This window comes from Anticarsia gemmatalis, chromosome 5 (assembly GCF_050436995.1).
Source record: "Anticarsia gemmatalis isolate Benzon Research Colony breed Stoneville strain chromosome 5, ilAntGemm2 primary, whole genome shotgun sequence".
NCBI classification, from domain to species: Eukaryota; Metazoa; Arthropoda; class Insecta; order Lepidoptera; family Erebidae; genus Anticarsia; species Anticarsia gemmatalis.
This window is the reverse complement of record NC_134749.1, coordinates 8,600,104-8,623,699: the sequence shown is the minus strand read 5'-3', so window position 1 is coordinate 8,623,699 and position 23,596 is coordinate 8,600,104. Positions and strand designations below refer to the sequence as shown.

The following is a 23,596-nucleotide window of genomic DNA, read 5'->3' as shown; positions in this document are numbered from 1 at the left end:
ATGTGCCATTAACATTATACCTACAACAATATCTTCTTTGATATATTATAAACCTATAATAACACAGTACATGTAGAAATATAAATACGAATGTTGTAAATAATACCAGATGCAAAAACAATTTTGTACTTATATCTATTGTATTAATAAAATAAAACAAAGTGTCGAAAACAATAAAATATATTCAATCAAATTTAACTTATTTAAACTTTAAATATCACAGCACCATATTTCCCATTAGATAACAATATGTTTCGAGAACTAAACCATTACAAATTTATTAATTTCTTTTCCATTGTAATAACACTTGGGACAGGGGAAGTCTTGATCAGCAGTCTTATTTGCCTGGAAACAAAATAAAAATAGTTTAAGAAAATTTATTCTGCCTATATAATATACAGCACTGAATTAAAAGCTTGTTTCAGGTCTAGACATGATTTTTCTCTATAATAAACTTATAGACTATGATGTTCAAGTGTTGAAACAGCAACAAAAACTGGGTAAGAGTAATGGCAGTAATATACGAACTCGGATATTTAAGGAATCTATTATAAGTTCCAATGCAATGTCATAAATAATTATATTTACAACCAATTTTATCAAAATCTGTTTTGTATTTTCAGAATGATTAGGTTATAAATATCCACCCAAACATTTTAACTTTCACATTTATAATATTAGTTAGATATTTGTTGAATAAAATACAATAACTTACTGTTAAACAGTAATAGCAAAATATATGGCTACATCCCATAGTATGAGGTAGTACCGGTCTGTTGGAGCAACAAGCACAAACTGTGTTGATTGTCATAACTGCTGTGTTACTGGTAGCTGTACTCTTCATGTGTTTGCGCCACCATACATACTTTAATACACTAGAGAGCCTCCTTTTAAGGCCAAATATGTTTATCAGTGCAATTGTTGTCCCAATTAATTCCTGAAAAATAGAATGTTTTTGTTAGTAAATGAATAACAACTGTTAAAATCTAATTCAAGAAACTATTTTCAACAGTGCAATAGAAATAATTGATGATTTGATGAAAATTTAGTCATTACTGAAGAAGTTTTACACAATCAAACATTTTGAAACTTACAATAAAATTGTGCCACAACAGTTCCCTGGTCCAAGAGAAATCAGTAAGGTCTTCTCTAGTCAAATTTTCTGCAGACAAATGGAGTCCAAGTATGAAATCAATGACCAAAGGATATTTTCCAGTTTGTATAAATCTACAGAAATTCAATATATCTGCTATTAACTGAAACATTTCTAGTTTATGGACAATGTTTTGTACTTTAGCATTTGAAGTAAAACTGTATATAGCTCTTTCCCTTAAATATTTCAGTCCAATTGTGTAGCCATAGTACCAATATAATTTACTATTGGCAAAATTCTCAGGTACATATTTTAATGACAGCATCTGGTGGCCAAATGTACTTTTTTTGTCCACAACTGAATACTTGAATATCCATGTTCTAATAAGAAGTTCTAGCTCTGGCAATAATGGTTGAATGTATTTGGGCTGGAAAAAGAATACATTAATTATACATAGTTTCATGGTTAAAATAAAACGATAATATGAAAAATAACTTTACCTCAATGAATTTTGTAGCCTGGAATACTAACTGTTTGAAAAGTTCTTCGACCTGACTGTCTAGTTGTACAGCATCTAGCTAAAATTATATTCAATTGGTTGGCAATTCAATTGGCAAACTGATAAAATATTTATTTCTTGTGATTTTATCTTTGAAATAGTCAATGTTTACGTGCAAAGTTCACTTTTGGAATTTTACTCACCTGTGTAACTCTAGGTATATAATTAATAGACATTTTTAATTTCCAAGTAATTCTAAACTATTTTCATTCAGATTATCATATCTTAATAGTATTAATGATTCGCTTTTATCACTATAAATATAAAGATAAATTGATAACAGATACATCAACAACATAACCAAAAATATTGTTAAAAATGACAAGTATTTAATTCGTCGTAAAACATAAATGTCAAGTATAACTTTTTAAAATCACATCGGACCATAGTCAATGTTGGGTTACAATAGCCCAAACAGAAACCAACTTATCGAATAGAAACTATTTACCATAACGTATAAAACGGCCATCATTGAGCTTCACCTAAGTTCCTATGTTTTCTATGGCAAACTGACCTGTTGCTAAATACACCTACTAACAATGTCCACCTAGCCAACCACAACGACTGTAGCAGCAAACAGCCTTCACAGCCGGGAAGAGATTTAACGAGGGACCGATGATTACTAGGCAGAAAAACCCGGTTTTCGGTTCGTCCCAGGATTTGATGTAGCCCACGGTAGCTACTTATACTCAGATATTCAGACTCAACGCAATCTGACGCACCTATTGATATTTATTGTCTTTTATCTGATTAATAATAACTATAGGTTTACATAATCACAATCAGGCTAAATTAATTACAAAATGTTGGCTTTAATTTGTTGAAATACAAACAATGTGTGTAATGTGTGTGTTCTTAAGTACCTACATACTGTACCCACGTACCTATACTTACCTATTTCGCAAATATAGACTTACGTGTAACGAAGCACAAGTTACTAACTGGTAGAAGAACGTCTCTAATAGTGTCACTTGTCAACTGTCAAATGTCAGTGTCACTTTTAGTAATCAAAATTAGTTGATCACGAAAGCGCGTGTTTATTGATTGAATTGTATCAACATTTATTCCTTTATTATAGCAATAACTTACTACCTCTTAATTAGATACTAAATTATGGATATTTAGAGTAGGACTAAAACAACTATCGACATGGTTGTTTCACCTCAAACCCCCGAGAACGATACTCAAAACGTGCAAGTAAAAAGAAACAATATGGCGTCCAAACAATCGTCAGTGGCTGACACAAGAGCGGAGTTGGCGGAATTAGTTAAACGAAAAGCCGAAGTTGCTGTAAGTTAAATGTACAGCATTGAAATGTTGAGGTTGAAAAGCTGGTTTTTCTAATACTGATATGTTTTCAGGAAACCCTTGCCAATTTGGAACGCCAAATATATGCCTTCGAAGGATCTTACTTAGAAGATACACAGTTGTATGGAAACATTATCAGAGGATGGGACAGATACCTTACTACAAACAAAAGCACCAATTCAAAGGCAGATAAACGAAACAGAAAGTTCAAAGAAGCAGAACGACTGTTTTCTAAATCCAGTATTACTTCTATGGCTGTAAGTTGTTTACATATAAATGCAGTATGTTTCTGTTGACATTGATATGAGTTGGACTAACCTTTTTATCAATTTTAGGCTGTCAGTGGTTTAGTAGATCCTGCTGAGGCAAAAAGTAAGTTAATGATTACCTATTCAAATTTCAAAATTAAATCTATTGTGATTTTATAACTTACATTTTAACAAAATATTTACAGATGAAAGGAACAGTGAGACTGAATCTCAGACAAATGAAGACTCATCAGATACTCAAATAAGTACTGGTGTTAATATGGGCAGTTTGAACCATACAACAATACATGGCTCTACTGAAAGTATTGCATCCAAGCCCTCAGGCAAGCAGCACACTAATGGCAGTATTGAGAAAGTAATAAATCACTCACAAACAAAACAAAGTGTGACACAGAAGATAGCCACATCTTCTGGTATGCTGCAGAAAGCATTCAGCAGTGACAGCAAAATGTTGACAGCTGTTGGTTTAGACAGCAGACCTGGCACTCCAAAAGACAAAGACTCGGCAATGAACATATTGAACAAAGGAGACATGACACCAAACTCACTGAAACACAAAATGTCAAATAGTAGTACAAGTAGTAGTAGTAATAGTATGAAGAAAAATAACAATAAGAAAGCCAGACATCGGTAATTGGGCGACAGCTACTTAAATCTGGTTTTATGTGCCTAAAATGTCTGTACTTATCAGTTAGAACCAATTTTTTATCAAAATCATTTTTTATTTCTTTGGTCAATAACTGTAAATACATATATGTTACTTGTTACAGTGATTTTTATTTCTGCCTTCAATTTATCCTTCCATTTAGTGATCTTAAAATTGTTTGCTTGAATCTTGATTCTGAAAACAAAATAAATAAATTCATAACTTATGTATTCCTTATTTTTACCCAAAAAATGGATATAATAATATTATTATGGGGAATCATGTCAACAAAAAGAAACAAGTGAATAAATATGATGGTTGCTAATAATACAGTTTTACTTACGCTTCAAAACATTAGGGAAATCTCTGATTGGTCCACAGTATCTCAAGACAACATAGTAGAATAATGGCAATGCTGATATAATTCCAGCACAACATAAAAATATTATTTCTGGTGTTCTTCTTATTTTACAACAATTCAAAGTTTTGCTCCAGGTTGATCTTGTGGTATTCATCTGAAAATTTTATCATGAATGTTAAGAAATTATTATCTACCTACATAATGTTTTCTCATTTTTTAAAATCTCTTCATCAATCATTACCTAGAAATCACTGCAATACAAACTTAGGAATAAAGGTGTCTAAAATGGTTCATGCATAAACAAGTTAACAGTGCAGACACATTTACGTCAAAGTGAGTGGTCTTTAGAATCTTCTTTCGTTTTAGTATCAAGGGCCAGAACAGCTTTGTTGCACATGTTTGTTTAAAAATATCAGTATGTATAACTAAATGATTAGCATTATGGATGCAATAAGTGTTCCAAAATAATGTAGTGTATTATTTGTGCTGTCTGCTTAAGATTAAAAATTAAGAGTAGTCTGAGCGACAGGCATATTGTCATGTAATAGACGGAATTATAATATGACTATGAATTGATAAAGAATGTTATCATCTCACAAAACCCACTTACCGAGTCTACAATATCCATGCAAATGCTATCAACTCCTATAGCATCAGCGCTTAGTGTCTTATAATAATTATCTAACTTCAAATAGTCCTGCATGCAGTTGGCACATACTTGAGATGAATTTGTACAAGTCTTATTGTTCTCTTCTATACATGAAGTTGTTTCTTGAAATATTGTTATGAAGTATTTGGTCTCATTTGATAAAACCGGCACAGCTTGTGACCAATCATAGCAAGCTAAAAATATGAGTCATTATAGTCATAGTTTAACGTATAGGTAGTAATGTTAATATTATTTCATATGATAATTTGCCAGCAGCCACTCGTAGAGATAAACAGGATGATTTCTATGAATAAGTAAAGAGATACTCACCATGGCAATTTCCTTTGTTCCAAATACTCAATATATTGTCATGATACTCCAATACAGCATCTAGTCTGTCCTGAGAAATGTACACCGATTTACAAGGTTTTCCATTTTCAACCGCAGTCAGCATGTCCTTGTACTTTTTTGTAAAATTTATATATTGATCAATACATTTTTCGCAAAGTCTAACAGGACGGGCATACATTATAGAACACTTAGTAAAATCTGCTGCATATTCAGCAAATTCATTCAAAATAGAATCACAAGTTACATTATTTAATGGATCAGACCTGAAAATAGAAAAAAGGAATTGAGCAGATTTATTGTAAATGTTCGCACTACAATATAATAATACAGATTTATCTTGTACTCACATCATTAAGCTTACAGTATTTGTGGCTTCCTTGTTATATATGTCTGCCTTTAAAATCATAGAATACAGAAGTATAAAGAATAATACACTGTAATAAGCAGCCATCGTCTATTCTAACTCGTTCCCGTAGGATTCACTTTAAAATAATCGTCACTTATTCTATTTCGCATAAAAAATATAATGCATGAACTTTGTAAAATAATATTATTATGAAGTTAGGAAAGTACGGAATGACATTTGCAGTTAGTTAAGTACAAACAACAAAAAAAACAGCTGACATGATGTAAACCAAAGAGTGAACTAAGATAATTAAGTAGGTAGGTAGGTAAAGTCTCTACTCAATATCTATTGGCGCAACCTTATAGAAATCGACTAGAGCTACAACTCTACTCTCAATAACACCTAAAATTGGTTCAATTGACGTTAAAAGTGTCAAGTATGTCAGTTAAATAGTACATCAAATGTCAATCGACAAAATCATAACAAAGTAGTTTATAAATGTACTGAATTATTATAATAAAGTTACTTTTAAACTATTTGTTGATAATGGAATTTAGTGAACCAACACCAGAAGCCTTGCAAAGAAAATTATACTTTTTATTGGAACAGCTCCAAGAAATGGCCAGAGAGTTACCTCCGTAAGTGAAAATTGATAACAATCTTTCAAATTGCAGTAATGTTCCTAAATTAAAGCAATTTTTTATGATAGCTAATCATAACGATGTATTTAATTGTAGAAAATACCAAATGCGAGTACCTATAGAACTTCTGTCTGGATTGGCAAATTGTCTTCTTAACGAAACCGTATTCGAAATAGTAATAGGACTCATGGAAATTCAACATGTTACAGAAAAACATTTATTTCAACAAAGACAACAAATTAGTCGTAAGCACACTTGTAAGTATGATGTACACTGTATAGTACGACAGCTTAGTAGAGAACCTTGTCATGCACAATTTATCTAGATTATAATGAATAGTACTGCATATTCCCACAAAAAATTTACTGTATGAAGAGGCCACTGTCAGCTTCATAAGTCTGTGGGTCAGTAATGTTCTACATTTTTAATTTTGGTTACCTCCGCCAGTCATAGACATTGTATACGAGTTCTACTATATTTTTTAACTAAAGTAAGCAACACTTAATCCAAAAAAAGCAGTAGAGGAGATACTGTTAGATCTCCATACCAGGTTTTAATCAAATTATCTTTCTTACCAGTGGAAATTCAAAACATGATCAACACAACACCACAAGAACAGCAGGAATTACAGAAGGCAATTTTATTAGAAAGACATAAAGAGGAACTAAGACAGACAGATATGAAACTAGTGCTTCAGCTTGATCAAAAAGTAAGTGCAGTAATTGAGGTAGGTACTAAGTTATTGAAAAGTTTAACAACTGCCCCGTCCCATACAACTCTTTTTGATAGTGCCCCACATCCACAGATTTTTGTTTTTGTTAAGTTAAATAACATTGCTATGTAAATTATTTCTGATAAATTACCTACTTTTTTTTAGATTTTTTTTATTTTGAGACACATGCGGCTCATGAACTTTTTGGCAAACATTTTCTATGAAACATTCATTCAGTTGTATGTGAACATGCAAACAATAACAATTGATCATTTGTCAAAAGTCAAATATGAAATTTAAGTAATATGAATGTTTCAGGTGAGTGATCAACAAGTGACATTAGAAAAAGCAGGAGTGCCAGGATTCTTTGTAACAAACAAACCAATAGAAGTAAAAGTGCAGATGTACCTTCTTGACTTTATTCTAAGGCTAAGTAAGATGGAGGTGCCCTAGCCTTTGAAATACATTTATAATTTTCATATGTATGTTGTTTTCTTTTAACTTTTTTACATATAGACCCGCAGAAGTTGCCTATGCGTTTTTTGAAGTCTTAACTGTGTAAACCATATGCCACCAAAAACATTCTGTAAAAACCTCAAGTCTCGCAGCTCAGTCTTTCTGGCGTAAAAAGTGGTGAGATCTATATAATACCAAGTCGATTAATCTATTTCGTCTCTACTTAAAGGACCTGCTGTCTTAAGTTATAACATATGTTATTATCACGCCAGTATTAAAAATATTTTACGTTTAAAACAAATAGATCGACCTGGCCATCGCATGATTTGTATGTATTACACTACACAGCACGACGAGAAGTTAAATGCTCCCGAAATTTTAATGGCGAATTTGTGTTTTCATGCGATGACCAAGTCGATCTATTTGTTTTAAACGTAAAATATTTTTAATACTGGCGTGATAATAACATATGTTATAACTTAAGACAGCAGGTCCTTTAAGTAGAGACGAAATAGATTAATCGACTTGGTATTATATAGATCTCACCACTTTTTACGCCAGAAAGACTGAGCTGCGAGACTTGAGGTTTTTACAGAATGTTTTTGGTGGCATCTCACTTCTTTTTGTAGAACGAACATAAGTCCAATTTGTATGGAAATACGTTTTTTCTTATAATTCAACATATTTTCCTATGGGAATGTCGTTTAGTTTCATGGGCTAAACACCCTTAGCCACCCTATATCCCGTCCCGTTATGCCTCATATAGTAGGTACCTATCTACACCTATTATTTATTATTTTCTACAGTAATAATGATTCATTAACTGCAATTGTAACTTTGTATAATCTTATACATTTATAAGAGATTAGAAAGTTATTGTAGCAGTTAGTGTATTTAAAAAACTAAACCGAAAATAGAATCGAATTTTTAATCTCGAGTAAATATTTCAAGCCAGACTCGACAATAGATACTCAATCTTTTTTAAATTAATCAAACTTGTTTTTAAATTAATAAATTTATCTATAAATATATAAAACTCAAAGGTGTTTGACTGACCTAGATTTTAGACCGATCGGGCTGAGACTTTGCATGCAAAGAGCTACAATGACGTTAGTATCCCCTAAGAAAGGATTTTAATAGATTTCATCCCTCAAGGGATAAAATAGGGAATGAAAATTTGTATAGAACTTTGTAAATTTTGAACCGATTGGACTGAGTCTCGCATGCATAAAGCTACTATGACGTAGGTGTCCGCAAAGAAAGGATTTTAACAAATTTCACCTTTAAGGGGATAAAATAGGTGTGAAAGTTGTAGAAATCTTTTAGGATTTTCGACTGATTGAACTGAAATTAATCTAGATCCCCACATAGGATACTTTTAACTACGGCAAAACCTTTTGACTCCGACAAAGTCGCGGGTGGAATATAGTAATATACTTATTATTAGTGTTCTTTCTTTCATCGTGGTATTTTCGACCAATTTGGTATATTTATTTTTTAGATTTTGGTACTTAAAGAGATGTCCAATCGTGTGATTTTCGTAATCTTTACATAATACATACAAGGGACACGAGAAGGGTCTGTTCAACCCATGCAACTGAACAACCTTTCTCTAGGAACATAAGTCCAATTTGTATGGAAACACGTTTTTTTCCATAATTCAACATCTTTTCCTATGAATGTTGTTCAGTTTCATGGGCTAAACACCCTTAAGTTATGCCTCATATAGTAGGTACCCATCTAGACCTATTATTATTATTATTTTCTATTACTACAGTGATAATGATTTACTAACTGCAAATGTAACCTTGTAATCCTATACATTTATATCGGATTACAAAGTTATTTATGCAGTTAATGTATTTAGAAAACTGGACCGAAATTAGAAAATATTTGAATTTTCCCATGATTAAGACACTAAACCCTATTTGTATTCTAAATTTGAAGCTTCTATGTCTGCTAGAAGTACCTTATACTTTTGATGATCGGTGAGTCAGTGAGTCAGTGAGTCAGTGAATCAGTGAGTGACAAAATTCAGAAACTTTAACAAGTTGTTATTCTTAAACTACTGGTTCAAATTGACTGAAATTTGAAATATACCGTGTTTATACAATGACTGATTAGTTGCTGCAAATTCAGGCTTCTTGTTTTATCCACAACGAAATTATAGGGGTGTCAAAAATAGCCCGAATTGCTTCGAGAAAAGGATGGTACGGCCGTGCCGCTTTTTTTTGCTCGACTTGCGGGGGCACTTCCGTGCCCCCAGATTTATGTATTGATGTTATCATTTTACTATATTTTTAGGGAATGGGTAAATAATTAAATATAAAGGCATTGAATAAGTAGTACAAGTTTAATAATAATAAACATACGTACAAAGTTACAACATCTATGTCTATTGAAAAGAAAATAACCAACTGTTAATACAAGTCTATAATTTACACAAGTTTTAATTGTGCTATGTTTATAATCTCCTACTCATCTTGTCAATTTGGCATATCACAATTTACACATTTAGGACAAAATTATACATAAGTATTGGCCTATAAACTTTTTTTAAACAGTTCCAATTCACCATAGACTTAGCGACAGCAGGAAACCATTACATTAATCTTAAATGCTTTTTTACCAAACTAATAAAATACCTAAGTCATAGAAGCAAAGCTTTCTATCCTTTATATTTTACCGAAAGGTAATTACTTAAAACAACTAACGTCGGATTATCGAAACAGGAGTCAAGTCAAAAGCATCTTGTAAAGCAAATATAAGAAGACCTATACAGTTGCTACCTACATAGTTTAAAAATATTTCATGTAGGTATTAAATTATCGATAAACTTAAAATAATATTCTTTCGCTTTAAAGATTTTTCAAGGGTATTCATAAATCTCGACAAAATTATTATTACTTTAATCTATCTCTTTAAATTATGAATCTACCAAAAGTCAACTTTACAAGATGCTAATGAAACCAAGTAATTTCATCATATAAATAGTTTACCAATCAAAAGTACATTAGACATATCAAAAATATCATTATCACCTGTACGATTTCGAAATAATAATGTCTTAAATTAACAAAACCATAAACCACATTCAAACTAACAAGTGTTAAATAATAACACAAATTAAAAACAAATAATTTATAACTCGTCACTAATTCGTTGAAAATAAGCGCAGTAATTAACGAGGCTACATGCCTACGCGATTGAATTACAAATATTAGGTTCATGTAGATGATAACACGAACATTCAAAATATTATTGGCCCAGCAATTTTAATAAGTATGTAATTAAAATTCCAACCGCATATACTCAATGCCTTTTATGTGCGTGCTTCACAATATTTATTGTGAATATTTAAAAACAATACATACATGCGATCGGTACCTAAATTCTAATAATATTTGGTATAATTGTATTGTAGACACGTTATGTTTGTGTACAAAGTACGTGATGTATTTGTATTTTAACTTACTGAAACCGTTACTGTGGCGGCGTCAATCAGGTGACATTACTGTTAAACATTGCAACAAAACAAAAACACGAGGTTTACACTTAACACTCGGACACAAAACGAAACTCATTCAGACGTTTGTATAAACTGAAATAACTATATATTGTGCTTTAATTGTATATTTGTGCATATCGGATTATCCGTAAGTATCAACTATTGTTACATTGCTTATAGATCGCAGGTTGTACAAAAATATATCTTAATACATTGATACCAATTTTGACATTCGAAGATTAAAAATACTTTCGTTAAACACTGCCAACATTAATTTACAACCAAAAAACATATTTATAAAAAAAGTCACAACATTATAATTATTTTATAGGTAAATCCATTTCGTCTGTATTTACAAAATGTGTCGACGCTATATAGGATGTTTTAATTCTGTACATATTTTCATTCAACCTACATCTAATAAGACCGTTATGTGGCTTACGTTTAATACTTACAAATCAGTACCTTCACCACGGATTTATCTGAGTAATATAAACACGATTCTATAAAAGAGGAATATAATTTATAGCGACATTTCAAAATGATGAAGATATAAAAAATACAAAATGTGTTGAAATAGGAAATTGAGTTTTCAATATTTGTTATAAAACTTTTCCGTGTTTTTCCATTCAATTCAGTCCTAAACTCGTAACATCACTATTAGTAAACATCGGCTCAATTCCGATAGTAACAGTTTTAGAGGTCAATAACAAGAGACATTGCGTAACTCAAACGCGACTTAAATATTTAGGGATTACTCTCTCGGATTATAATTATCGTTGTCATAAACTTTACACAATAACAGATTAATACATTAAATGGAAGATACAACATATATCGTTATCGTATATTAAAGGAATATTAGTTCATTGACGAAATATAACAATAAATAATTTGAACTAATTTACAGTATATAATACAACAAATGAAATAGCGGAACTTTGAAATATTTTTTTTCTATCAAAAATTAGAAGCTCCTTTTAATGTGAGTATTCAAAAATATATGGGACAATAATTATACAATTTTAGATACAACTTTAACATCTTTATACACACAATACATTCTATGTTTTGTTTTCATAATCTATTTATACTATTTTCAGCCAATAATATAATTTTCTATGTTTTTAACTAAACAGAATTTATCATATTATGTAACTACATGATTTAATTTGGTTTTAAAATTGTATACAGGTATGATGTAGGTACCTTTTGAATATATTATGTTAACGATCGAATACTGCGATGGGTGTCTTACTTCTGCCCAGTTCCATATGAAGATCCTTGACTGATTTTCGACATCCCAATGGACTTTTGGAGGAGGATGAAGACTGGAATAGAAAGCAGTTTTTATTACCTTATTAAGTTATATTATTTAGATTTAACAGAAAGTTTCATCTAGTTCTTGGAAACACTTCTCGTCAAAATCTTAGAAAGCAAAGTTTTACCGTACTTTTCTATATATCTAAATAATCATTGGTAAGGAAAAAAAATGCTAGATAGATTAAGAATAAGGAACCAAACATCTCTCGGAACCCCTTGCATGCAGTTAATCGGACGTGTTCACGGCCGAGGCCAGCCAGATATTTGCAAATGGTCCGAGCGCTATAAGCCACAGCTAGATCTGCACGGTGTAGATATAAATAGCAAATAACTCGGTAAATATAATGTACAGTAAACATCGTGGACGCGACAATGTACATATCTACCATACATACATTCTTATACTATAAATATTACGTTTTATAGACCGAGATTTTTTCCGAATATTCATTTAAACTATATTTATCTTATATAAGTATTACACCACAACGTTTGAGTTCCAATATTTTAGGCCGGATGATTTGATTTGGACTGTCTTTATTGCTACTAGGATGGCAATTACTTCCCTTATGATTTATTCCGGTAAAATCTGGGTTTTTTTCAGACATTTAACTCCTGGTCAAACAATTTATAATTTTGCAGTTCCTACCAAAGACATCCGTTGGTAATTCAATACCTATCATCAATTGATATAAAAAATACTTACACGCAGCGAATATAGCGCAGGCGATGGAGAAATAAAGGAGTTTTCCGCTGAACAGCAGTCCAAGGAGGTAATAAAGCATCGGAGTGAGTGTGATGACGGCCCAGCCGAGTGCGTTGAACAGCGAGTATAGGGGAGGCGGGACCTCGAACGGTTGCACGCGCTCAACGCCAGACGTGAGGAAGAAATCCCCTGTGTTCATGAACGAGTCCTGCATTTTGTCCTGTAAAACAAATATTTATTTTAATTACCTGTTTTGTCACATACGGCAAAGGATTCTATAGTATAGCTTGTGGTGACAAAACGTTTTTGTAGGTAGCTTACGCAAACAGTGTACTCTATTTCATCACCCTATTATTTTTATCGCAAGTAATTAGAGGTCATCAGTTGAATTCTTCAAATCATGTCACTTTATAGTGCATCCCTTTGAGTCTATCAATATATTCTTGATTCTGTGTCCTGTCTCAATTACATTCGCAGACGATAGCCATTTCTCCTTATACATAATATAATATATGTTTGCAAAATATTTAGTGGCTAGACGCTAGGGCATATTTAAACTTCGTCGCTGTATTCAGAAGACTACTGCATAATTATTATTATTATGTATTATGGATTATTTTAAGCAATTGATAAAACATGTACCTAAAAGGACGGTTTTAAATTTATCTGTAGGTAGGTACGAAAATTTAAGTACAAGACGATTAATCCCATTGATAAATTAATTATAGTTTTATGATTAGATTGCTTAGTTGCCAGATGTTTAATATATTATGTAGATATTTCATTTAATTTACGACTCACTAAGTTCCGGGAGTTATTTGTTATACAGGGTGTTTCTATGTTTGAGAACATCGGCTATCACTGAAGATTTCTTAACAGAAAAGTCAATTTTATATAAATTCTCGGGATTTGTACTCGAGTCATCTACGCAGTAGTCGCATGTCCTACCGTTGCACCACAGAGTTCATTAACATTGTACTGAAAACAGTGTCATTGACCCCATATTGTGAACTGTGTTTAACTGTTTACTTGTCACGATAACTAAAGCAAACATGAGCTAATTCTAATTATGTAATAATATAAATATCACAATAAGAAAGCGAGGTTCCAATAAATTCTGTATTATCATTTTTAAACAAGTGACTATTCGACACGCTCACCCGTCCACAAAATATATAAAAACAACAAACAACGGAATATAATAATAAAAACTAATATCTAGTTTCACTTTATAAGGCGGAAAGCGTAAAAAAATATTTAGCAACAAACCTAAAATTCTCTTTCTAATATTAACTATTAGGTACGGGCACGGGATATGATTTTAGCCAAAGTTTAGTACTAGGAAGTTTCGAAATATCATCCGCTAATGTTTATAAGGAAACGCACATTATGTAACATCCCCCTATGTGAAGGTTACCGCCACTACTATTATTAACGTCTGATAAATATTACGTGTAGCTTTCAAAAATTGCATGAATAGATAAAACTATGCACCTATCCATAAGCAATAGGAATGAATGTTAATGATAAAATCCATACTAATATTATAAATGCGAAATTAACTCTGTCTGTCTGTCTGTCTGTCTGTCTGCTACTCAATCACGTCTAAACCACTGAACCAATTTGCATGAAATTTGGTATGGAGATATTTTGATACCCGAGAAAGGACATAGGCTACTTTTTACCCCGGGAAAATGACGCATTTCCCGGGAAAATTCAGAAAATTCAACGAAGTCGCGAAAAAACAATATTATAATGACATTGAATTAACAAAATTCCGTTGCCATGGCAACTGTTTTAATGGCGGATATGCCTTAGCACGACTTCGTTATACTTAGAGATATAAATAATTTTGTGAATATTTTTCGTGAAAAAAAAGCATATTTTATATCATCACGCTACGACCAATAGGAGCAGAGTAGGTAACAGTAAAAAGTGTTACAAAAACATGAAAAATTCTGACCCATTCTCTCTTATGTGACGCAAGCGAAGTTGCGCGGGTCAGCTAGTAGGAAATATATAAATACTAAAATTAACATTTATTATTACACCTACAGGTAGTGTTTAGCCATAACAAGATTATCGAACTAGTTACGTTGCGGAAATTCATTATTAAATATCGCGATCCTCAAGGTCTTCCCCCTTATCGAACATGATTTGAATGCTTTAAACATTTCAACAATCCATCTAGAGTTACAGATGTATAAAGCTACTATCTCCAACTTAATTATCTCAACATCTTGCCTACGCGATGCCAAAGAAAAACTTTTTTTTATCCCCATGACTGTTGAAGCATAGTCAATGTTATTTTTTTATCATATTATATCTGAACTTATTTATAACAACCGGTAGTCACTCCGTTCATAAATAATGCTCGTTGATATCTTATCCACTGTTGAATAGATTACGGGTTTGTTTCGCGATTAGTCATTTTAATACCTAGATTAGTATTATTTTAAAGCGTCGCCGATTGATTGAGTATTATGTAACAAGCAAATCCGGAAGACAATGCTTTGCCTGAACGCTTTTTTCTACCAGTGTTTTAGCATAACAAAAAACTTTTGTCGAATTTCCTACTTTTTCTGTTGCTATAAATCGCATAGAAATCTGTTCAGTGTTTTTTACGAGACACAGACGGTACCATATTAATGTAGTGATGTAATAGTACTGGTCATTGCAAATAATAATATAAAAAGAACTTTACATCTATGATTACTATTCATAGTACCTACGTTGATTAAAAAAAGGCAGTTATTTTATTCTTGAATTTATATTTCTTTGTACCATTTACCAAATAACATCGCGTCAAAATGTAGTAGGAGTCATTTTTTATGATAATGACACAATCAGATAAACATAAGCTGTTGCAGGTTGTCACTAAGTGGTAATACATTTAAACGATGAAGGACGTTCGCTGACATCTATTGACGTCCACTATACTAAAAGCATTACATAACGATCTACGATAGAAAAACGTTTCATAAGACTAAACGATTGGAAGAAAATATTGAGTGACCTATAACTGAAAATTTGTAATGGCGATTACTTACTTTTAATATAAATACCTACTATAATTTTAAACCTTTCTAGAAGAAGCCCAAATAGGTATTCCCGTTAATATTGCCATAGATCAAAGCAACCCGGTGATTGTCCTTGGGTGCATTTTATTTGATTTTATAGTGTGCATAGGGATGATCATCAGAATGTGTCATCATTAAATAGTAAATTCTCTGAATAAACTCTGACTAGAATAGACTCTGAATAGTTGGGTTTGGCCCCACGCACACCTCAGAAATGTCCGAATTTCTGTAGTCCCGAAATACAAAACATGCAAAAATGAGTAATTTAACATACAATGCAACTCACCTTTGTAACATATAGTTCGTGCAGCCATTTCGCTGCCTCTGCTTCATCTACAGGCACTTTCTCCACGGGTATCCGCTCAATGTACAGGTGTCCGTGCACCGGCTTGCCGTACAATAGGCTTGTCAATGTCGGTGGCGTCTGAAAACTCAATCCTGATAGAAAAACTGTTTATATCTAGGACAATCTAAGTTCTACGTTATATCTAAATAATCTCCAAATGTAGATAGTTTTCTTACTAGAAGCTGGTTCCGGCTTCACTCGGTTTAAAAAAATATACAATTTTTACACATAAACCTTTTTCTTGAATCACTCACAATAATTAGGTATATTATCAATGTAAAAAGCGCATCTAAATCCGTTGCGTAGTTTTAAAGTTCTAAACATACCTACCTACATATGGACAGCGGCTTTGTTTATTATACTATCAGGGGCGTAGCTACCGCCGTATCTGCCGTATCAATTATACGGGACCCCCGAACCACGGCGGCCCCCAAAAGTGTGTAAGGAAAAATAAATAATAATAATTATTATATTTTTTATTATTATTTAATATAATTTTCTTTTGTGAAAAATCTTTACCCCCAAACAATATAAGGGCCCCCAAACAATTTTTTATACGGGGTCCCGCCAATGCACGCTACGCCACTGCATACTATGTAGTTATAAAATATGGCAAGGCTTTAGCATCAATGTCAGCTAACAACCTGCCTTATTGTCACATACTATGTAAGTACTGCTAAGTGTTCTTATAATTTCAATATACTAAAAAATCTGATCATTTAGGTGCAATAATAAGTGATGCATACTCGCTTGAAGCTAGTCGCTCATAATTTAGATGCAAACATTAAATATATTCCAAGAGCAACTTAACCTACTAAAGTTGAACCTAACGTTATTTCAACGATATGATAATCGTGTCGAGCAAAGTTATTGGGTACATACCGTTCATAATGGTCGTTCCACCGAGTTGTACTTGACCGTCTTTAACCTAACTGAATAAATCTATACTAATATTATAAAGCTGAAGAGTTTGTTTGTTTGATTGTTTGTTTGTTTGAACGCGCTAATCTCAGGAACTACGGGTCCGATTTGAAAAATTCTTTCAGTGTTAGATAGTCCATTTATCGAGGAAGCAGAGTACCAGTGAAAAATGTTACAAAAACGGGGTAAATTATGACCCATTTTCTCTTATGTGACGCAAGCGAAGTTGCGCGGGTCAGCTAGTCATTCCATATGACACAATATAGAGAGAATGCAGCAATGCTGAATGTGACTATTAAACATATTCTATTTTTCGTGAGTTAATATTAGATTATATTAAATATTTAAAGAATGAGTATCTACCTCTGACGACACAATAATAAACGAATCATATACCTTCCTACGTATTTTGTTTTCGGAAGCGGAACACTATGCTTATGACGATTAATTCGCTAGCGTCACAAAGTTTTTTTATGAATTAAAAAAAAACAGCAACAAAGAAACATCTTCAATGCTTATGCTTAAAACTATTTTTAGTACATTCGTTCATACTTTGATTTCTATCGACACAATCTTTAAAATGACATTTTGATTGCAACCTTGAGTTTATCATTGTTTCAAATCTTACCTTGCTATCCTTTTCAAAGGCTAGCTGTATATTGTAAATGGCTGGTATTTTCCCTCGGAAGAACTGTAAGCTTGTGGTGAATCCTCTGGTGCGAGGAGTAAGGTGATGTTTTAGTAAAGGCAAATTCTTTTCTCTCGCAAATTGAAGGGATGCTTCGTGCTTCTTCTTTGTATAACGTGTTCCTTCAGGTGTCATTAATAGCTAGAATAAAATATTACAGTTTTACCATTGGATCTCGACTAAAAATAATTGGATCGTACCCAGAAGTTAGTGTAAGTACGAGCGTAGATAATACTCAGTTTATCACAAAAGCCACTTTATCTTTACCTACATGAGTGAAGGAAAATGACCTATTAAAAGGACATATAAAATTATATAATGTTTTATCTCGATTAATTTACGATAAAAAATTATATTATCAGTTTGGTACTGCGTACAAATGATAGTAAAATGAGACTTACCCATACTGGATCCGGATAGTCACATATTTCTGATATCTGATTTTTTATAATTTCCTTATCTTTTTCGAAAGATCTTTCTAGAAATACAAACTCTGAGAATTTCCACATCCATCCTATAGGAGGTAAATACTGAATAGATTTTTTCGCATACGCTTTACAATTCTGAAAAAGAAATACCTAATTTATTTACTTTTCACACATCAGTGTAGTACAACTCATGATGTAGGTAAGTAAGTACGTAAGTAATACGATACGAATAGAATTAATTACTTTTGTTTAATTTGCTAAAAATTGCATGTTCATTTTTCATTTAAATTCTGGTAAAGTATAAATGAATTTTAATATGCAGGTCAAAGTGCAACGAAGGATACTTTATGACACAACAACGACGAAATACTGATTCGGTTCACTACTTAAATAACAAACAGTCGCAATAAATCGACTCGTGTAACAAAAAAAAAGCTATGAAGTAAATCCAATCATATCTACGTAGATTTGAAGTCACGCAAAGGTGTGATTTTCTAATACTAACAATCGTATCTTACTGCCCGTGTCGACTGTCGAGATCTTCAAGGTTGAATATCACAGAACTCTGTATATCTATGCGAGCTTTACGACATACAAGACCAGCAACATATATTGGCTTTTGTAAATAAGTATGAAGGTTTAGTTCATGCCCCGCGGGCAAATTCGTGAAAAAGTAAGCAAGAGTAGTAGCAATAATAACAGGAATGGGATGGGATAGGAGTGAAGGGATCAGTTAGTTATAAAAAGGAAGATATATTGGGCATCTAAAGGTTTAAATTCTAGAACGAAACTAATAGAAAACTTCTAGACTAGATCGACAGATAGAAGTTCCTTTCAAAGTCGTTTATAAACGTATGTAACTGTAACAACAATGTAACAAAATAAATCATCACAATGGACTAAGTAATAGCTGTCATACAATGTATCTCAATACATTGAACTATTTCATTCAACGTGATGTAGTATAAATATGTGAAAATGTCGGCTAGCTGCCAGTTAAAGCTGGCTGATGCTTAGATGTTGCAACGCAAGTACACTAACAACTTTCTATGGCCCTTCAACCTGAATAACCCTAGATGTTGGCACAATAAAAACATGCAACATCGTCGTTCCGCTACCGTCGTCGATACACATTAGGCAACGCGTGGTTGAGATCAACGAACTCTGAACAAAGATGAATCAAATCATTTGATAAAACCCGAAGAATGAAAAATTCAAATAGATTCTTGTGTGTATTTCTTCCCTCAAATCTTTCAGGGTAACTTTCCGAATAAGTAGTCGTTGATACCATCGTATGTCCGGATTCTCGTAGTCCATTTTGCGCTAGTTGAAACGCATAGGTAGTCAAAAATATTTCTACGCAGTAAATAGTTGCAGGAAATGATGCATGGAAACGAGATAATGTTGAATATTAATAAGTTGTCTGCATAAATTAGGCATATTTTACGACTACTTAAACAAATCAATGGAATCATACTTGACATTGTACAAAGTCCGATATTACAAATGAGTAGGATCTCTAATGAGTTTACTTTTTGTTTCTTTTTATACGAGATTCGAAACGTGGGTAAAGTATAGTCCATTACTCGAATGGCTAGTCTATAAATATACCCTGTTGCGGAATGGAACTCGACGAAACTCGTGCTTGGCACATATTTTTCGGGTCATCTTTATCAAATTGTTGACTGAGTTATATCAGCGCTGTTTAGTATCGTTTAAACAACAAATAATGCAATATTAATTGGCCTTAATTTCAACGTTCAGCAATTACGAATTATCATTACATCGTCCAGACATCGTGTATCATTATTTCAGACAGCAAGTTATACATTTTCTATGATAATATTATTAATAATTTATGGAATTTATCAATAACGTGAATATTTGTTTGTTTAGCGGACCTGCTGACCGACGAACATTGACCGACCGTAATGTAGGTATGTTGAGGTTCAGACTATCGCACTAATGACCGGGATACAAAGTTTGTTTATTTGTTATATTATGTAGGCATATTATTAATTAATGTATCATTGATTCCGTACGAGTTTTATAAACGTATCGTTAACGGCTACAATACCAAAGAAGAATATAAAGGCAGACTTATTTTCTACATAGGTACATCACTTACTTTATTCACGAGAAAATAGAGAACTGTTAATAATTTATGTAGACTCAGGTTAAATCATTAGTTCAGGTAGTAATGACAGTTAAGTTACTCTAATATTTTTTGTGATTAGGTTTTGCCTAATTTTCATCTTGAACTCTTCATCTTAGGCAAAAAGTGCTTGGCCATTGTTTGTTTAAAGATAAATATCATTGACGACTATTTGTGTTCAATTTAAATATGTCGTCACTTACAAGCTTCTTCTATTTATGTTACGTAAACAATTAAGCCTTAAAAGGCTTTATGTTTGTGACTTGACTAAGTTCTACAGATTTTTTTGTTCTATGAATGTCATTGTTGTATTGACTCTACATAATGTACTTAAAGGTTATTAAATACCTACAAAAATACAACAGATTTCTGTTACTAGATAAATGATTATTTGCACCAAAATTTAACTGCTATCATGCAGAAACTTTGCTTTAAAATTATCACTATAATTAGTAATCACTTGAAATCCTTATTAATAAAGTTTAATAATACACATACTAGTGAGTATGAAATATGAATATTATTAACTGTGATTACATTTAAATTGGCATAATTTAATTAGTGTCATTACCGTTGCACACTATATCAGTGTAATAATATATTCCACTGTACTACTAGGTGACTCCATTTATATTGAAAATTCAACAAACATACAGGTTGTCAATATTAATGAATGACATATAGAACTTTGCTTGTGTTTAGTCAACATTTTCTAAATCAAATTTTAATATAAAAGGTAAAACTCGTAGTAATCTTATTAAAGTCTTTGCAACTTTGTTGCTATATTAAATACTTTAAGAATTTCGAGAAATAACTTCCAGCTGACAGTTAGGTGAATTAGATTTTTGGTATGAACTATGCTAACTCAAAAACATAATAGATTTATTATACTATATACTGTTTGTACATACTGGTTAAAAACTTCAATTTTCAGATTTCTTTTTATGACTGTGACATCTATTACACACATTGATATGTGCTATTTGATTCTCAGTGAACCATCATAATAAGTGCTCAAGGAGAGAGGAAGTTAAACAGGGACAATTGCCATTTTGGTATCCACTTACATGCATGCAACGTTTCATGCAATGACACTAACACTATTTCACTTATTGTCCTCATTGAATATACAATGAATACACTCATATTTTTAAAGTTCACCATTTTTTTTTTCTCTATCTTACTCCCATAAACTGTATCCAAATAAATGTTAATATCTAATCAGCTTTAACTGGTTAAGATATAAGCATTCATTGATCATAATCATTTGCAACACGCAGCACAAAAATATTTTATATGTACCGTCAGCGGGTAAAAGAAATGAACCAGGACTGTAATAACTTGGTGCTCTGTTAAATATTTCTTATACAAATAATATATGTAAATGAGGCAAGGAAGTTTGTAAGGACCATACTAAGGGGTAATTTTTGGTCTCTACTTACTCCTATGGGAAAAGAATGTGTGTGTTTAGTACTCACCCCTAAAACCCCAATGGCATTACAGAAGTGCCACCCCATAAGCCAGTCTATTTCATAGCTATGGTTCATTAGAAGATATCCATGCTCTTTTCCATAATACTTTTCATATTCATCTTTCTTAATGTAAATAGACAGTTTTGTGTTTGACCACCATTCTGACATAAACACTAATTCTGAAAGTGAAAATTCATGTTAATGATTTTAGTACATTTTATAAGCATAATTTTATACACCGTGAAATTTACCACAAAAAAGTATAGCATTTATGTTTTTTTTTTCTTGATTATTTGGAAGTTTTTTTGTTTGTTTTTGATACTTTATATTTTAATGTATCAAATTTATGAAGCAAATAGTGGCTCATTTATCATTGCAATTAAATATTAACAAAGGATACTTACGACTGTAAAATGAATATGAAAGATAATAGTTTATCTTTCTATACAAAAATTTGTTGAATGGCTTGAGTCCAAAGTATAATATTGATTGTGTTATAGTCAAGAACAGACCAGATGTGAAGTATGAAATAGCAAAACATAGATGAACGATAGTAGATTGCTTTAAAAAATTTAAGTTGATCATTTTGTCTGTGTCACCTTATTCTTGCAGTAATGAAATCTAAAAAACAAAAACAAATGAAGTACCATTTTTTTAACAAGATTGATCCATAACACAATATTTACAAACAGGCATTTTATTGTATTTAAAAAACTGCACTGAGGCTCAGATATTATATCAATGGTAGGTATAATATATACCATATCCAAGTGTATTTAAATAAAGTGTAGTCTAGATTTAAAAAAGTAACATTATATAATTATTATTTTCATGTCAAAAATGCACAAAACCAACTTTGTAATGCAGGGCACACAAATTCCTACCTTCTGAAAATGTATTATGTACAGAAATAATTAATTCGAGATCCTTGGATTATTTACTCAAGCATACAATTGATGTTAGAGACGAAACGTGAATATCAGCACATGGCCAACTAGAACCTACTTGCTTCTAAACTGAGTTAACTACAGAACCATAATAGTTCTAAACTTAATTGCTAATATGTTTAAGTGCAACACTCTGAATTAATATTATTTTTAACTTATTTACAAAAGTAATTGACAGATTTAATCAGAATATCTGACTTTATTTCGGTATACGGGGTTTGCATTTTGTTTATTATTTCCAGATTACATAAAAACATATATCTACCATGTCAATTCCATTTATTCTGGGCAATGCCGGAGGTACGCACTATACCGTTTATTATCAACAATTTAACAAAATTGTGTACTATACGGCACACCGCTATTTATTACTTGTCGTACGAAACTACGAATTTCAGAAAAGTAGCGGATGACAGTTGTCTATTGTGCACGTTCGCTTTTTTAGTTGCCATATAAAATAATCTAAATCTTATGAGAAAAAAAATACGGAAGTAGTCGAGTTATTATGAGCTAGGTAGTCTAGGTACCCATTTCCACAATATAAGAACGACTAATATTAGTTTTATGAAATCCAGAAAACTGCTCCAGGCGTGGTCGTGGCGTGGTTTAATTGTCGCTAAAGCAGTGCAGC

The 23,596-nt window shown here is 32.0% G+C and overlaps 5 protein-coding genes across 6 annotated transcripts; 2 read left to right on the top strand and 3 right to left on the bottom strand.

Moving 5' to 3' along the window:
• Positions 1 to 164: 164 nt before the first annotated feature.
• Pex2 (peroxisomal biogenesis factor 2) lies at positions 165 to 2,661 on the bottom strand. The gene is made up of 5 exons (XM_076114614.1): positions 1,796 to 2,661; positions 1,594 to 1,671; positions 1,095 to 1,520; positions 716 to 937; positions 165 to 345 (listed from the first exon to the last, which is right to left on the bottom strand). Exons 1-5 carry the CDS (start codon positions 1,826 to 1,828, stop codon positions 262 to 264), a joined length of 843 nt encoding a protein of 280 aa, XP_075970729.1. The 5' UTR covers positions 1,829 to 2,661; the 3' UTR covers positions 165 to 261.
• Positions 2,652 to 3,996, top strand: Eaf6 (chromatin modification-related protein EAF6/MEAF6). The gene is made up of 4 exons (XM_076114615.1): positions 2,652 to 2,942; positions 3,014 to 3,217; positions 3,296 to 3,332; positions 3,415 to 3,996. Exons 1-4 carry the CDS (start codon positions 2,802 to 2,804, stop codon positions 3,861 to 3,863), a joined length of 831 nt encoding a protein of 276 aa, XP_075970730.1. The 5' UTR covers positions 2,652 to 2,801; the 3' UTR covers positions 3,864 to 3,996.
• Positions 3,931 to 5,875, bottom strand: LOC142973064 (osteopetrosis-associated transmembrane protein 1). The gene is made up of 5 exons (XM_076114613.1): positions 5,584 to 5,875; positions 5,216 to 5,499; positions 4,847 to 5,079; positions 4,219 to 4,390; positions 3,931 to 4,070 (listed from the first exon to the last, which is right to left on the bottom strand). The coding sequence occupies exons 1-5, from the start codon at positions 5,685 to 5,687 to the stop codon at positions 4,018 to 4,020; spliced, it is 846 nt and encodes a 281-aa protein (XP_075970728.1). The 5' UTR covers positions 5,688 to 5,875; the 3' UTR covers positions 3,931 to 4,017.
• Positions 5,876 to 6,004: 129 nt separating this feature from the next.
• Positions 6,005 to 7,416, top strand: gdl (gonadal protein gdl). 2 transcript variants are annotated; one of them, XM_076114616.1, is made up of 4 exons: positions 6,005 to 6,220; positions 6,320 to 6,480; positions 6,802 to 6,950; positions 7,254 to 7,416. In XM_076114616.1, exons 1-4 carry the CDS (start codon positions 6,129 to 6,131, stop codon positions 7,386 to 7,388), a joined length of 537 nt encoding a protein of 178 aa, XP_075970731.1. In that variant the 5' UTR covers positions 6,005 to 6,128; the 3' UTR covers positions 7,389 to 7,416. The 2 variants fall into 2 exon arrangements, with proteins under 2 accessions (XP_075970731.1, XP_075970732.1); XM_076114617.1 differs by having other exon boundaries at positions 6,009 to 6,220; positions 6,802 to 6,932.
• A 2,314-nt stretch (positions 7,417 to 9,730) lies between these two features.
• On the bottom strand, positions 9,731 to 23,388 carry LOC142973062 (1-acyl-sn-glycerol-3-phosphate acyltransferase gamma-like). Its single transcript, XM_076114610.1, has 8 exons — positions 23,231 to 23,388; positions 22,423 to 22,639; positions 22,025 to 22,197; positions 18,365 to 18,526; positions 17,904 to 18,104; positions 16,295 to 16,432; positions 12,929 to 13,148; positions 9,731 to 12,230 (listed from the first exon to the last, which is right to left on the bottom strand). The coding sequence occupies exons 2-8, from the start codon at positions 22,601 to 22,603 to the stop codon at positions 12,154 to 12,156; spliced, it is 1,152 nt and encodes a 383-aa protein (XP_075970725.1). The 5' UTR covers positions 22,604 to 22,639; positions 23,231 to 23,388; the 3' UTR covers positions 9,731 to 12,153.
• Between the last annotated feature and the right edge of the window lie 208 nt (positions 23,389 to 23,596).

Excerpts from the sequence above, each read along its gene's own strand:
- Eaf6 (XM_076114615.1), top strand. The coding sequence starts at position 2,802 with ATGGTTGTTTCACCTCAAACCCCCGAGAACGATACTCAAAACGTGCAA. Across the intron at positions 2,943-3,013 it reads AACGAAAAGCCGAAGTTGCT|GAAACCCTTGCCAATTTGGA; the intron begins GTAAGTTAAATG and ends ATATGTTTTCAG. Across the intron at positions 3,218-3,295 it reads CCAGTATTACTTCTATGGCT|GCTGTCAGTGGTTTAGTAGA; the intron begins GTAAGTTGTTTA and ends TATCAATTTTAG.
- LOC142973064 (XM_076114613.1), bottom strand. The coding sequence starts at position 5,687 with ATGGCTGCTTATTACAGTGTATTATTCTTTATACTTCTGTATTCTATG. Across the intron at positions 5,500-5,583 it reads AATACTGTAAGCTTAATGAT|GTCTGATCCATTAAATAATG; the intron begins GTGAGTACAAGA and ends TTCTATTTTCAG. Across the intron at positions 5,080-5,215 it reads GAACAAAGGAAATTGCCATG|CTTGCTATGATTGGTCACAA; the intron begins GTGAGTATCTCT and ends TCATATTTTTAG.
- Pex2 (XM_076114614.1), bottom strand. The coding sequence starts at position 1,828 with ATGTCTATTAATTATATACCTAGAGTTACACAG. Across the intron at positions 1,521-1,593 it reads AGGCTACAAAATTCATTGAG|CCCAAATACATTCAACCATT; the intron begins GTAAAGTTATTT and ends TTCTTTTTCCAG. Across the intron at positions 346-715 it reads TTTGCTATTACTGTTTAACA|GCAAATAAGACTGCTGATCA; the intron begins GTAAGTTATTGT and ends TTTTGTTTCCAG.
- LOC142973062 (XM_076114610.1), bottom strand. The coding sequence starts at position 22,603 with ATGATCAACTTAAATTTTTTAAAGCAATCTACTATCGTTCATCTATGT. Across the intron at positions 13,149-16,294 it reads ACGAACTATATGTTACAAAG|GACAAAATGCAGGACTCGTT; the intron begins GTGAGTTGCATT and ends TTTGTTTTACAG. Across the intron at positions 12,231-12,928 it reads CTGCGCTATATTCGCTGCGT|TCTTCATCCTCCTCCAAAAG; the intron begins GTAAGTATTTTT and ends TTTCTATTCCAG.
- gdl (XM_076114616.1), top strand. The coding sequence starts at position 6,129 with ATGGAATTTAGTGAACCAACACCAGAAGCCTTGCAAAGAAAATTATAC. Across the intron at positions 6,221-6,319 it reads ATGGCCAGAGAGTTACCTCC|AAAATACCAAATGCGAGTAC; the intron begins GTAAGTGAAAAT and ends ATTTAATTGTAG. Across the intron at positions 6,951-7,253 it reads AAGTAAGTGCAGTAATTGAG|GTGAGTGATCAACAAGTGAC; the intron begins GTAGGTACTAAG and ends TGAATGTTTCAG.